This window comes from Rhinopithecus roxellana, chromosome 4 (genome assembly GCF_007565055.1).
Source record: "Rhinopithecus roxellana isolate Shanxi Qingling chromosome 4, ASM756505v1, whole genome shotgun sequence".
In the NCBI taxonomy this organism is placed as follows: domain Eukaryota; kingdom Metazoa; phylum Chordata; class Mammalia; order Primates; family Cercopithecidae; genus Rhinopithecus; species Rhinopithecus roxellana.
Genome location: NC_044552.1, coordinates 117,474,906 through 117,491,051, shown reverse-complemented (window position 1 = coordinate 117,491,051; position 16,146 = coordinate 117,474,906). Strand labels below are relative to the sequence as shown.

The window sequence follows — 16,146 nt, the reverse complement described above, 5'->3', positions numbered from 1 at the left end:
CCAACATGATGGAACCCCATCTCTACTAAAAATAAAAAAATTGGCCGGGCGCGGTGGCTCAAGCCTGTAATCCCAGCACTTTGGGAGGCCGAGACGGGCGGATCACGAGGTCAGGAAATCGAGACCATCCTGGCTAATACGGTGAAACCCCGTCTCTACTAAAAAATACAAAAAACTAGCCGGGCGACGACGACGGGCGCCTGTAGTCCCAGCTACTCGGGAGGCTGAGACAGGAGAATGGCGTGAACCCGGGAGGCGGAGCTTGCAGTGAGCTGAGAGCCGGCCACTGCACTCCAGCCTGGGCGGCAGAGCAAGACTCCGTCTCAAAAAAAAATAAAATAAAATAAAAAAATAAAAAAAATAAAAAAATCATCTGGGCATGGTTGTGTGTACCTGTAATCCCAGCTACTTGGGAGGCTGAGGGAGAAGAATCATTTGAACCTGGGAGGCAGAGGTTACAGTGAGCCGACATCGCACCACTGCACTCCAGCCCGGTGACAGAGTAAGACTCCATCTCAAAAAAGCAAAACAAAATAAAATAAATAAACAAAAGGAGAAACCCAGCAAGACCAGTCTGTTAAGATTCTTCCTGGCTTCTCTTTAGCATTCCTTCCTTCTGGTAAAAGGCAGGATCTTCTCTGGAATGCAGGTCTTATGACCTACAATCGAACAAGGTAGGTCAGGAAATTTCTTCATGGCCAGTTCTTACACAGAAAGATGGGTGGAAGGTGTAGTAATATTTTTAGGTTTTATTAGTGGCCTTGGAGGAAAAGGGTTCTTGTTTCTATGAGTGCCTTGGGAAAGAGGGATTCTAGTTTCTACTGCTTGCTTTAGGAGATAATGAGTGGTGAAAGACAGGAGGGCAGAAGAAAGTCAGACAGAAACTTTGCTTCTGAGGTTGCTTCTGAGGCCTTTGCTAACTTTAATTCACCCTTCAATTTGTCAGTGATTCATTTCTTGTCTTTGGAGTTGGTATGAATTTATCTTGAAGACCCTCAGGTTGATCTAAAGTTCTGTTCAAATGGTCTACATATTTCATATATTTTTACCAGCTATCAAAAAGTCTTATTAGGAATGGTTTGATAGTACACACACACACACACCCAAAAAAAAAAAAAAATAGTAAATGTACTATACAGTGACTGTCAAATGTGCTGACCCAGAAACTCCTAATGGCATAAGGGAAAATCTCTTCCAACCCCACCATCCTGCTAATGAGAGATAGGGGAGGTGGGTTGAAGAGGTAGGTAGTGACTGCAATCTGGGTATAATGCCCCAAGTGACAAGTTACAAGCTCAGCTATCCTGTTCCATCTCCACATTTTAAGCAAGTATTGAACTTTGTTCTATAGTATGCTTGTTTCTTTCCATTTAAAATAAGGATTCAATGCCTACCTCCCCGCAAAATCAAAATTTACAGTAGGACTGCCTCTCCTTGAGGGAGCCTCCTGTTCTCCTTAGTTTCACATTTTTCTCCCTAATACCTTGATATGTATCTGTGGTTTGAGAATTACAACTCTAATCTTTTTCTATTTCAAGTTATCTTCCATTCTTTAACATTCAGTAGAGTGTTCTTAAAGAATGACTGTAAGTAATCTCTTAACAGAAAATTGAATCATACATACCACGTCTTGTTAAGCAGTACTTTTAGCCCAGATTCTTTTATTTTTGATGGTAAAGTCTTTAAGTTACATTCTTTCATAGTACTTGAAACTACTAAAAATAATTGGAAAGGTTTAATTATCCTATTTACTGTTACAATTTGCTTTGTGTTATACATTTATTGCTATCTCTGTGAGTTATAGTAACACTGCTGCAGGTGTTTTTAAAATAGATTGTATTGATTACCAATATAAGACATGGTGAGTATCCAACTGAATTTTAGTTATGAGGAATAGGTGAAAAGGATTCTGTCAAGGAGATGTCAATTTGGCCCCAAGAGGTAAACTTTTTTGACAGTTCTGTACAAAGTAGGGGTTACTGAGTAACTGCCCCTATTATTTAGTAATTGACCCTGACAGCAGTGAAAAATTGAGGGGAGAGGGTGAGCAGAGAGTTAACAAGGAGAACCTCGAGTTATATAAAATATCCAGGAAGCATGAAAACTGGAAACCATACCATAGAAGGAACGTTGTTCCTGTCGAGTGACCAATTCCTCATTTGACTAATAAAAGAGAGAGAGAGAGAGAGAGAGAGAGAGAGAAATTGAGACATGAAACTAAAATGTTCTGGGTAGATGCTAACTTTGAGACAAAACAAAGAGAGGCAAAACTGGGAGATTTTGCTCATCTAGTGGTAGGAATAGCCGCATGCCAATTTTAATGGGAGTCATTCCATAGAGAGCTCCATGGTAAATGCACAGAGGAAGAAACAAAGTACATATTCATTCATTCACATTTGGTTCATTTTTGTATATCTGGTTACCTATCAAGCATAGTATCTGTACATAGTTGAGATGCAGCAATTCACCCATTCATTAATATGAGATATACAGCATTTATTAAGCATCTGCTACATTCTGGTGATAACCATACAGCCGTGAAGAAAACATAGCTCCTCACAAAGCTTACATTCTGATATCACTAAAATGATTGTATATTCTGGCTGTAACCCGGGGAAACAGTGATCTAAAATATTAATTATCAAGTGCCCAGATTCTAAAGCCAGTTGGCCTGGGCTTGAAAAGTATTCTGCCCCATTAACTCTCTGTGTGGTTTTGGACAAGCTACTTAATCATTTTGGGCCTCAGTTTCTTTATCAATAAAATGGGGATATAATGAGTTAATACGTGTGTGTGTGTGTAAGTTAATATAAGTGCTCAAATCAGTGTTTGACACTGATAAATGCCATATATATGTGTCAGATATCCTTCTTGTTAAGAGAAATTAATCTTAATTTAACTCATGGGTAAATAGTTCTTAATTATAGAATAAAAGATAGAGACCAGGAAAATCAAGACAACAAAACTTGAGACACCAAAAGCAAATGGATTATTCATGTTTGTATTATTTGCTCAAAGTAGATTATAGAAGGAAAGAGAGAGCACAATCCAGTGGTTAAGCTAGTTATCCGTATCTCTGGCCTGCAGTTTCCTCATTTGTGAAGGAATGAGAAAAGATGTCCTTTTTAGGGGTTCTGGAAGGATCAAAGGAAATGATGTGTGTAAAATTCTTGGCACAAGGCATGGCTAAGGGTAAGCATTTATTAAATGGTGGCTATTTCAGTTGTAACCTGATTATATTGAACTGACATCATTTATTTAATAGTTTTTGCCATTGCATTTCAGTTCAAGAAGGATTTAAGGAAACTTTCAATCAGAGCATTTCACTTCTAAAAACCATTAAACATTGGTCTCACAGGAAGAAAACACTGCAACAGTCAGTCAAATCATGCATATTAAAAGTTAATGTTTTTCCAATGAAAAGAGACCCTTCCGATAAGGTTTTTCAGTCTGTAAATTCTGGAGTCTAGATGGAATTGAGAGATGGTCCAATTAGTTAAATTTATACTTAGGATCAAATGCAACTAAACTTCCATAAACTTACTCTTGAATCACATCATGATCTATTTCCAATACTTATTATTGCTAACTTTTTGTATTTTTACATATATGTTCACAAACACAAATGACTTTTTTTTTTTAAAAAGTCGTATCTTGCTTGGGTAACAAGATTATAATTGACCTCATGAGTTAAGCTTCTTTATTTTTGTATTTTCTAAAATGATTTTTTTTTTAAAAGGTGGATGGTATTCACAATTTATTGAATTGTTGATATTATTGGAAAACTATTTAGACCTAGTATTTGCTTTTAGTTGCTGTTGTTTATGAATTCCATTTCTTTAACTGTTATCTTTTGAATCAGAATTTTTCTTTTACAAATATTTGTACAAAAATACAACTATTTAGTAATATTTCAAATTTTTCAACATAAAATTACTCAAAATAGTTACTTCCATTTTTATCCATGCTAAATCAACAAATATTTGCTATTTTTGATATTAAATTTGAATTTCTTTTTTCTTCATTATTCTTGCCTAAAGTTTGAGTATTTTCAAAACTTGTGACATTATTACTCATTTCAAATTTCTGGTCCTTACCTTAACATTTTTCCTTCTTATTTTTTAGCATTTTACCATTTTTCTTTGTCTAGCTTCTTGAGTTGACCAATTTATTATTTTTCTAGACAGTATGCAAACCTATAATTTCCTTCTGTTTAAATATGCAACAAAATTTGGCATGTAGAACCTTCAGTGTCATTTAATTCTGAATAACTGAAATTTCCTTCATAATTCTTGCCTGATTTTCTCTGTATTCCAAGGGTTGATTAATAATTTAGCTCCTAGACATATTTAATATATACCTTTTGTTTTCATTTTCTTGTTGACTGTAGAACTGAAGCCAACTTTGACAGAAAGCTGCAATATTTGATTCTAATGTAGTTCTGGGAATGATCTAGAATGCAATGTCCAAAATCTTTGGACTCACAGTCAAGCTTAGATACTCAGAGAGTCTCATATGCTTTAAAAAAAAACTACATAACAAAAGAATGTGCTTTTTTTTTAATGTTCACATAAATTTAGGTAATTAAATGAAGGACAGTTTCTCCCCTTTTTTGGAAGGAAACATCTAATGTTTCTGTCCTAGCTTCTATTAAAATTTCGAAATACTTTAATGAGTCTGAAATTTATATGCCATATTATTTTCATAAGAGAAACAACATGAATTCAAAGATCTGTGAGAATTTTATCAAGAAACAGTTTTTGCAAATGCATTTTTGTGTTCATACCCATAAAGAGGCATGAATGCCGAAGAGAAAAAAACTCAAAGACACTTTTTTTCTTAAAAATAAAGGCTTCACTCATCCTTTTAGCCACAATCTGTGAAAATCCTTGACATCAAAGTTGTTCTTCATGAAATATAGCCCTTTTTTGAGAATTTGTTTACATTTATTTTTATAATACCAGTATCATCTTAATACAAAGAAAAACTTTTTTAAAGCCCTTAAGCTACATAAGTGAGAAAGTTGTTCCAATACAAATAGAAATTTGATTATTACATCTTGGTAGATATTGGATGTACTAACAAATTATTAAAAGTAAACAAAGAAAACTGTAAGAAAAATATATAAATAAAAACAAAACACTCTGAGTTTTAAATTTATAAAATTTGCCTGAGTGTACTTGTTTTTTAGAAATGTATCAAATCAAGAGTTGCCATATTTTTTACCGGATGATTATACTAATGCATTTGCAAACTGTGAAGATAAATTTATAACGAGAAAAACAAAAATGCTTTTAAAAAGCAGTTTAGTTTTCTATTGAATTCCATCTGAACCACAAAGTTACGGTACAGTCTCAATATGAGAGTAAATAAGTGATTATATCAACTGGGAAATGTTTACAAATCTGATGTGGTTACAAAATACTAAAACTTCTAGTCATGACTTTAGAGATGACAGTTTAAGTTGTGCCAGTTTTCTACAAGCAAATAAAAATAGAACAGTTAAAGATAGAATTGAAAAAAAAAAGTTTCTTGGTTTGAAGATATGCTGGTACTTTTAGAAGAGTTTTTGGGAAACTTCCTTTTGAAAGCAGTTTCTTGGCTTTGAGGAAAGTTCTGTTTCTCTTAATGGTTTGATAACACTGAAAAGGAAAATGCAGTTGATTACTACCTGTTCATCTCATATTTATGATTTTAAATATATCTCAAATATATTTATGATTATCTCTTCATTCCCACCCCTACCTCCCCTTCTGTCTTTCTCTGTTTCATAGAAAAAATTATGACATCAACATCCAAAGGAATTCTTCGCCCATTTTTAATTGTCTGCATTATCCTGGGCTGTTTCATGGCATGTCTTCTCATTTACATCAAACCTACCAACAGCTGGATCTTCAGTCCAATGGAATCAGCCAGCTCTGTGCTGAAAATGAAAAACTTCTTTTCCACCAAAACTGATTATTTTAATGAAACTACTATTCTGGTGTGGGTGTGGCCATTTGGGCAGACCTTTGACCTTACATCCTGCCAAGCAATGTTCAACATCCAAGGATGCCATCTCACAACGGACCGTTCACTGTACAACAAATCCCATGCAGTTCTGATCCATCACCGAGACATCAGCTGGGATCTGACAAATTTACCTCAGCAAGCTAGGCCACCCTTCCAGAAATGGATTTGGATGAATTTGGAATCACCAACTCACACTCCCCAAAAGAGTGGCATTGAGCACTTGTTTAACCTGACTCTGACTTATCGCCGCGACTCAGATATCCAAGTGCCTTATGGCTTCTTGACGGTGAGCACAAATCCTTTCGTGTTTGAAGTGCCAAGCAAAGAGAAGTTGGTGTGCTGGGTTGTGAGTAACTGGAACCCTGAGCATGCCAGGGTCAAGTATTACAATGAGCTAAGCAAAAGCATTGAAATCCATACCTATGGGCAAGCATTTGGAGAATATGTCAATGATAAAAATTTGATTCCTACCATATCTACTTGTAAATTTTATCTTTCCTTTGAAAATTCAATCCACAAGGATTACATCACAGAAAAGCTCTACAATGCTTTTCTGGCTGGCTCTGTACCTGTTGTTCTGGGACCATCTAGAGAAAACTATGAGAATTACATTCCAGCAGATTCATTCATTCATGTGGAAGATTATAACTCTCCCAGTGAGCTAGCAAAGTATCTGAAGGAAGTCGACAAAAACAATAAGTTGTACCTTAGTTACTTTAACTGGAGGAAGGATTTCACTGTAAATCTTCCACGATTTTGGGAATCACATGCCTGCTTGGCTTGTGATCATGTGAAAAGGCATCAGGAATATAAATCTGTTGGCAATTTAGAGAAATGGTTTTGGAATTAAAATTTTTCATCACTTGCACACTTGATAAATATTTTGATGAAATATCATCCAAGTATTGAGGATAAGAAGAGATGCAACGTACTACTATTGTGTCACAATTTATTTTTATCACCCTCTCTAGGGTAACATGTATATTTTCGTGGAGATTTTTAAAAGCTCAGCATGAGCAATCATTCCATTTGGTTTTAAATTATCCTGTATATACCTAATTATGTGCACTGGAGAGTAATTTATTCTTCATTATCATTTGTAAACATTGTTTTTTCACATTTTTGTAGTTGTCTATAATGTAAGCTTGTGGTTTGATTATTGTTTCTACACTGATCAGCTGTTTAATCTATTTGGGAAATGAAGGTGCACATCTTAAAGTATGAAAAATTTTCACTGAGTATTATGATGTCTAGTTCCAACTTTGCATACTATAACAAAGGAAGAACATGTTGCTATTGAATTCTAACCTCTTTGACTCTGAAGTTGAATGAAGTGTTTAACTGTCTCTATTTGATCTATTTTTTACCTGTTTACCACATTTGTGAAGGTGAAATTGTTCATGGAGTGAATAAGAAATATACGAAGCAGAACTGTTCTATTCAGAAAGCTATTAGACTTCTCATTTATTTTCATTAAGGTGATTTGCAGCTACTTATTCTCATGATCTTAAATTATTCAAGTATTTTTAAATATACAGTTTGTTGTGATTTTCAGTACCTGGGAAGTAATCCCAATAATACTTTAGAAAAATCAAAGACAGTTCTCTTTCTGCTACTGATAACACTCATTGTCATAATAAAACAAATAATTTCCTCAAATAACAAAGAAAAATGATACCTATAAATATATTTATAAATGGTGTCATTTATGAAGAATGTTTAATTACTTATCAATTTAAGATTTTTTTCTGAAGCCCTATTATTTAAAATGGTCTTATTTTGCCATATGGATATAAGATTTGGCTCATAATGATGAGCCTTATCATTTGATTTGAGTTCTATCATTTCAGAGAGCCTAAATAAAATTATCATCATCAAGGAATTAAATATAAGACGTTAAATATAATAAAGTGGGGATATATAGAAAGCACACAGTGTTAGCACAGAGTAAGATCTCAATGCACATTTGTTGGATGAATAAATAAATGCAATTGAATTCACAGAAAAATGTTTGTTTGTTTCAAGGAAGTGACAGTTCTACTTTAGAAGTACTAATTGGAGATGACTTCTATATCCCATTTTGGTAATTATTCATACATAGCACATACGACCATGATGTTCAGGGCTTTACAGAACCAAAATAAACCCACCATTACATGATAATTTTGAAGAGTATATTCCTGAACTTGCAGCTGCCTATAGCATTCTCCTCCATAAGGCTAGAGAAGAGGAGAGCTGGATATCAGCAGAGACAGTAGGTGAAAAAAGACGGGCCACTAAGGATTCTTCAAGGAAAGCATTCCTCAAAATAATCTTTAGTGCCTTTATTCCATTCAGGCCAAAAATCCATCCAAAAATTAGAATGTTCTGAGGACATCCATTTGGGTCTATTTGTGACTTATTCCAGTAGTCCTATTACAAGTTGACATCAGCAAAATTCAAAAAGAATTCAGTAAAAAGGGCGTAGATCCAGCTACCCAGACTATCTTGTGAGAGAATAAGCTCACCCTAGCACCAGAAAGATTTGAGCAGAGGAATATTCCTGTAATGAATAGAGGATTGTTTGATTCTCAGGTATATTTCTTAAGCCAAAATTGAATGCAGTGTCAGACACTGCCTTAACACCCACAGAGATAAGATGAACAAGGTACTCTCACTGCCTAAAATGAGCTTACAATTATGTGGACAGACATATAAAAGCTTCCTTTCAATTCAGGCTGAGACTTTACATGCATGTGCTACTCTCAATGAAGTTGGTATGAGTCAATGCTGATTTAATGGGGAAAAAAGTAGCAAATTTCCCCAATTGCTTAGCTGTTTGACATGTTTCTGAGTTGCAAACTTTGTTAACTCTTTTGACCCAACATATTATTCTCTCTGTATTACCTCTTCTAACCACAATGCATTAAAAAATAATATTTTTATGTGGATGTCCTCCTCAATAAGTAAAGATCTCCATCCATATTTAATTAATTGATAAGACAGTCAAATTCATACATTTACATTTATTTGTCAAATTTTTGACCTGTAAAAAGCATAGAGATCTAAAGAGGATACACTGCTAACAAATTTAGAAAGCACCTGCTTTTTTTTGTTGTTTGTTTTGTTTTTTGTGATGGAGTCTCGCTCTGTCACCCAGGCTGGAGTGCAGTGGCATGATCTCGGCTCACTGCAACCTCAGCCTCCCAGGTTCAAGCGATTCTCCTGTATCAGCCTCCCAAGTAGCTGGGATTACAGGCATGTATCACCATGCCTGGCTACTTTTTGTATTTTTAGTGGAGATGGGTTTCTCCATGTTGGCCAGGCTGGTCTTGAACTCCTGACCTCAAGTGTTCCACCTGCCTCAGCCTCCCAAAGTGCTGGGATTACAGGTATGAGTCACTGTGTCTGGGCCGCCTGCTTTTTTGAAAGCAGAAAAGCATTCGATATTATTTCAACCTGCCTTGGCTCTAGTGAATGTTCATGATTTGAAAGGACTGAAAGACCTAAAGGCATTGTCTCTACTGTTGACTACAAATTTAGGCTCTTTGTTGGACTATGACTATAATCACACACTGATAATATGACCCAAATCGAGGCAGTACTACTAAATGTCTAACAGGTGCATTGAAACCCCATTACTAAGTCCCAGAAGACTGTTTCCTAAATTTAAAGTGGAATAATTAAATGACTCAGTGGAACCCTTTAGCTCTGGGTCCATTGATCTGTGAGTTTTAGGGCTAGAAGGAATTATAATTTTGTTGTTTATAATTGCTATAATATAAAAATTATAATTGCTTTTCTTTCTACTTATTAGTTAACTAGATCCAGAGGTATCTATTCAAGACACACATTCACACACACATACACACACATGCACACACACATCAGAGCTAGTGACAATAGTTAAGATTAGGATTTAAGGATCCTATTTCTCTTAATCTCACTTTTTTTTTCAATCGCATTCCTACCTTATCATAGAATTATGTCTCAATTTTTACAAATGTGAATGTCTTATTGGTATTTTTAGGACCTATAGAATGGTATACCTCATGTAGAAGAACTTCAACTTTTGAAGGTATACAATAAATAAAACATCAAACTTGTTAGCATTTGTTCTGGTTTAAATATTTTAGGAGTTGAGTTCAGCAGAAGGAAATGGGCTATCACTACATTTAAGTGAAATATAGCCCTCCAGAAAGTGTATGGTTCACAGTCACTCCTTTAATAAATCCTGTGGATTGCAATTCTTTGTAAGAAACTTATGGAAAAGATATACTGATTCAACAAAATTGGTTTGCTGTTGATTATACAAACAAATAATTATGCCTGGAATTAAATTGTGGACACAAAAACGGAACAGACCATTTAAAATGTTTTATTTCAAAATATCGAAAAGCTATTACCTTCAATACTCTAAATATTTAAATATTAATTATTGTAGTCGTAAGAACAAATAAATATTAATCATTATAGACCTTACTAATAAGAATATATACTGAATTGTCCACATCCAGAGTACCACACCCTGAACAAGAAAGACATGAGAGCCTGACAGCCATATATATTATGACAGCTGCATATCTGACAATATGAAGCAGAAAATGAAAAAAAAAATCATCTTAGTGGGAAACAAATACATGCTTAAAATATTTGTATTTACTGTAACACTCCTGATAATCTCAGATTGTGCAGAATTTTTTTTTTTTTTTTTTTTTTTATTGTGAGGGGCTTAGAAAGCTCAGAGCATTTGGTGTGTAAAGCAACAGAATATTTAGGAATTATTTGCTGAGCCTTTCAATTCTTGCCTCCAATTGGAGGTTAAATATGAAAAGAATAGGAAACTATGCCTCTGATATTTTTGTCAGTCTATTTTTAAACTAGATTCCATGAGTCTTAAGGTAATCACCTAGAATTTTTTTTTTTTTTTTTTTTTTTTGCATGAATTAAAGTTACCACAACTTTCGGGTCCTTACCTTATGACTGTGTTTGATCATATCTTTGAGCTCCCTTGAACTCTGATCTCATTTTAGAAAACTTCTTAACCATTACAATCAAGCTGTTAAATATAACAAACATCAGAACTTAAAGGATAAGTACAGTGCCTAATGTACAGGAGGGTCATATCAAATATTTGTTGAATAAATAAATGAAAGTCATTAGTTGTTGTGTAAAATATTTTTCAAGAGTAGTGATGGTGTTTATTGGCACCAATTGGAGATGATATTTTATATTTATTTTATTAGTCAGTTTGTCGCCTAGATGCAAAAGTAAGGCATTTTAACTCCTTTGGCCTTTTAGAAAACATGGAGTTGTTCCTTTGGCCACGTATATGCGAATCTATAAGAAAGGTGATATTGTAGACATCAAGGGAATGGGTACTGTTCAAAAAGGAATGCCCCACAAGTGTTACCATGGCAAAACTGGGAGAGTCTACAACGTTACCCAGCATGCTGTTGGCATTGTTGTAAACAAACAAGTTAAGGGCAAGATTCTTGCCAAGAGAATTAATGTGCGTATTGAGCACATTAAGCACTCTAAGAGCCGAGATAGCTTCCTGAAACGCGTGAAGGAAAATGATCAGAAAAAGAAAGAAGCCAAAGAGAAAGGTACCTGGGTTCAGCTGAAGCGCCAGCCTGCTCCACCCAGAGAAGCACACTTTGTGAGGACCAATGGGAAGGAGCCTGAGCTGCTGGAACCTATTCCCTATGAATTCATGGCATAATAGGTGTTAAAAAAAATAAATAAATAAAAGACCTCTGGGCTGAAAAAAAAAAAAAAAAAAAAAAAAACTCCTTTCTATCTCACCATATTGTAAATCATCAAAAGAAGTAACATCGCAAGAAAGATTAGAAAGGATTTGGATCACGTTAACATTCTATGCAAATATTAGTAACATATCAACTGTTTCTAATAGGAAAGAAAATTAGTATTTAAGGAGAGTATAAAGTGCAAGCACTGTGAAGGGCAGATATCTATTACCAAACCACATGGAGAGAAATATAGTCTCTCTCCTAATTTCATTCCATTGTATTGCAATCAGTCAATTAAGGTGATTTTTTTTTTTTCTGGATGTCTCATTTAGAGATTTTGTAGCATTTTGCAAATGGGTATGCTTCACTACTTTCTCTCCTTTAGTAATTCATATTGAATGTATCCATATTCATATGCATTTTATAAAACAGTTAACAGAACCTAAATAAGAGCCTGCTAAACTTGGAATATGAGTGCTACCCTAGGTTATGAGTTCTACAAACTAATTTTGAAAAAGCCACCTAACCTCTCTGGACCTTGTTTGTAAGGTTTCTCCTAGCACTATTACTCTTATCTAAGATCGAACTTGATATATGCATGAAATTCCTAATGGAATTTCAATGACCATCGCAAAGTAATTTTTTAGAATATTCCATACAAATTTCCTTCTCATTTCTCTGGGTAGATACTTAAAGTATGAAACTGATTATTTAAACTAACATGTGGAAAGAACCTAATCCAGAGCTTGGAATATAGAAAGTGCCCAATTAACTGACATTCCTCCTGTATTTCCTCCCTCCCTTTAGTTGTCTATGACTTTTGAACTTACTACTCCCTGACACCTTAACTGCCTGCAGAAAAATCAGTCATATTTGGGGCATTATTTTGAAATATTTTAGAGTCTTCTGTACCATTCAGATTCTTATTACAAAAATCTGAAGATATTTATTGATGCAAAAAATTTAGGGAGTCATTGGAAATACCTAAGGCAATCCCAAGCTAACAATAAAATAGCATAATTTTAAGTAAGTAGATTGAGTTCATTTAGAACATTTAGCTATTTTTTAACTCATCGTTAACATATGTCCATGCTTTTGATTTACTTTAAAAATATTTTATTTAAAAATAACCTCTCCAACACCAGTTGCTTCCTCTCAGTTTTACTCAAAGCATGCTTCCTAGGTCACATGACCTAGAATCACAAGAAGTGTTAACAATACCGATTTCTGGGCTTTGAGCCATGAAATTAGAATTTCTTCAAATAATCCATACCCCCCTGCCATCCAAAAAAAGAGCATGCTTTTAATACATTTCCAAAATTATTCGGTTTCTGCTATAACTGGTAAACCATCCTGTCCTAAACTAGCAGTTCTCAAACATGCATATGCCTTTGAAACTTCCTAGATCATCTGCATAAAAATCATTTGAAAGATTGTTAATAATACACAGCTTCTGAGTCTCTGGGTGTGAGATGGGACCAGGAATCTTATTTTAAAAATCTCCCCAGATGGTTCTGGTGTCCTGCTAGTTTTGAGGTTTGCATCCCACCTGTTTAGATGGGAAGTATGCTATTACATATGAGGTATTATCTGTCTTTGGTTCACCTGGAATCTTCTTAAATACATCGGTAAAGTATTCTACCTCAAGATCCAAGACATTTTCTATGTCTAATTATTTCACACATGAGCATGGAACTCACCAGTCTTGTGATTTGGGGCAAGTTATTTATAGTCTCCAGACTTTCTTTCCAGTTGCAAGTTGCTTATAGTAGTTCACGAACCTGAATGCACATTAGAACCATCTGGAGAGGACTTAAAATTGCAGATGTCCAAACCCCACCTCCAGAGAGTTAATCTATTTAGTTTGAGGAAAAGCCCAGAAGTCTAACAGGTGTAAAGACTCCACAGGTAATACTAATGTGGGCATACCTCAGGAAATCACCAGTTCTTGTCCTGGAGGAACTTTTAGGAAAATAAAAGATTACATATCTTGAAAAAATATCTCTAATTTACTTTCTAGGTTCTAACTGCATGTTTATATTTTGCAACAGGAAAGACTGGTCTAGACAATTACTGGGATATATGCTTCTGTGATCTGCTTTTCTACTGTATGTGTTTAAGAGACCACATTCTTGGGTTCCAAAGTCTCCTTGCCTGATAGATAGAAAGGTAATTTGCAATTGAGATATGGCAAAGAATTGCAGCATCCAAATTTTTGACAACGACAGATTTAGAATTGAATCCAAGGTCTGCCATTCACTAGCTATGTGCAAGTCACTCAACTTCTCTTACCCTCAGATTTTGCAGCTGTAAAGTAGAGGTAGCATATTTCTGAGAAATGATATTCAAGTGACTAGATATCTGTTCAAGTGTTATCTTTTATTCTTATGAAAGATAATTGTGAGGAATCCAGGGCTATTTTCACAATTTGAGTTCTAAAACTCTGAAGATGTTAAACAGGCAGCTTGTAGGAATCATTGAAATTTTATACAAGCCGAAGGAACAACACTCAGCAAAAGGGAAACAAATAAATACAGCGCGGAAGCATATATTCATGTTTCCCGTAATTACTAAGTAATGGAGGAGGTGTGAGGAGCTGGCAGTGGTGGTGAATAGGCATTGTTTGCATTACTAAATACATATACCATTTCTTAAAATAATTAGAACTCAAGCAGGCCTAATTTTCTCTCCCTGTTATGAGCAATCAATAAATTAATAGTCAATTTAACTTACTATCAGTTGGTATAGTTCATGTCACAGAATAGGATAGAAAGAAGATTCTCAGAGACCATTTTCTGGTGAAGAAAAATGCCTAGGAATATTTAACGGTTTGACTTAATCTATCACTTCAGCTGGTCCACTAGTTTTGACACAGGACTAGTTAATGATTTCTTAGGAAGTCTCCATCTACTTTTCGTAGAACTAATTTTTAAAAAAGTTAAAAGTTACTTTAAAAATGTTAGGGTATAACTTCAATAAACAGGAATATTTATCTAGTGGTGCAGAAATAAAATAATTGTTAGCCAGACTGTGATTAAGGCTACCCTAACTGCATAATAAATAGTTTTGACATGAATAATCTCAATTGTTCAAGTGTACAATTTTAAAGCCGTGCTGTGTTAGAACAAAAAAATAGGCTCAAGGAAAATTTCTATTTTTCTATATGAAAAAGGGAATGATACTCAAAATAGTATTTTTTAAGTAGTTTCTAATTGTGTTCCTTTAAAGAGCATTAGAAATGTCTGTTATGTCAGTAACATTAGAAGACTTCAAAAACTGATTTATTTTTCTGAGTTCTCTGGAAACCAAACAATTTTGAATTAGTTGTGTATGTAAAGTAAGTAAAGTTATAGCTTGCTGGAATTTTATTGTGGAAAACAAATATAGGTTTTAACTGAACAATTTTAAGGGCCATTTCTACAGAAAGTTATGCTAATGTGCTAACTTTCTACACATGGCTGCATTCCATTTAGATTAATGAGGATTCAGGAAATAGTAAGGCGGGCTCTGCAGAAGCAGTATCCAAAGACTAAATTAAAAACCCAGGACTACTACTCATTATGTGAGAAATATGGGCCACAGTTACAATATCACATCTCTAGTCTCAGATTGGCCTCATTAGCCATCTTCAGTTCCTCAAATGAGATAATCCTGAAGATGCCATCCTTATCCAAGGTGAGATTGCCAGAAGATATGAGCTCATCTAGGGTGGAATACATGTCCCCAGGGACTGTAATGAGCTCAGGCTTTTCATTTACTGGTTTTCTTCCTCAAGAGTCCTTAAGCAAATGAAGATTATCTGATTATCTATGTAAAGCTGGAAGTAGTTTACTTTTTAGATAAAAGATAATCTATCTTGAATATTTCATATATGATTTTAAAATAATCAAAAAACAAAGACTGTCATGTTTGAGAACAAGATTTTACTTAGAAGGGGAAAAAAAAAGAACTTTCAGCTTATAGATGCTCTACATTCCAATCAATGAAAGCTCTTGCTCTGGAAGTCTAACAGGCTCCCTGTCATTGGAAATGGATACGAGGAAGGAAAATAGGGAAATAATGATGCCTTTTTATCCTTAAATAAAAATGCAAATCTTTAGAGCTACCATCATTATGACAGCTTTCAAAACAATATATATTCATGTGCTTAAAAGAAAGATTGGGTTTGGGAGTAATTGTGACAATATAAAAAATGGCATTGTTATAGAATCCCTAGGAGGTATAATGTATGAGATGAAGGTAGGAAGTAATGTATGCTTGCAGAAATGCAACTGGTCAAAATTACTTGAATGAAATTGTTGAGATTAAACATCTTCATTATAATAATATGTCTCATTCTGATTCCAAGACAATATGAATGTAGAGAAGAGATTTTTAAATGGAAAAAGTAAAGAGCTAATAA

General features: G+C 34.5%; 1 protein-coding gene and 1 pseudogene across 2 annotated transcripts in view; both read left to right on the top strand.

Annotated features, from left to right (window-relative positions):
• FUT9 (fucosyltransferase 9) overlaps nt 1–8,172 on the top strand; it is a 203,168-nt gene extending 194,996 nt beyond the window's left edge. Inside the window, exon 3 of the mRNA XM_010359218.1 lies at nt 5,775–8,172. Coding sequence (XP_010357520.1) covers nt 5,783–6,862 — 1,080 coding nt within the window. The 5' untranslated portion in view covers nt 5,775–5,782 and the 3' untranslated portion in view covers nt 6,863–8,172. The remainder of the gene's footprint in view (nt 1–5,774) is intronic.
• Nucleotides 8,173–11,282: 3,110 nt separating this feature from the next.
• On the top strand, nt 11,283–11,757 carry LOC104670189 (annotated as a pseudogene). Its single transcript, XR_749107.2, has one exon. The product of XR_749107.2 is annotated as a 60S ribosomal protein L21 pseudogene (transcript).
• The last annotated feature ends 4,389 nt before the right edge of the window (nt 11,758–16,146 follow it).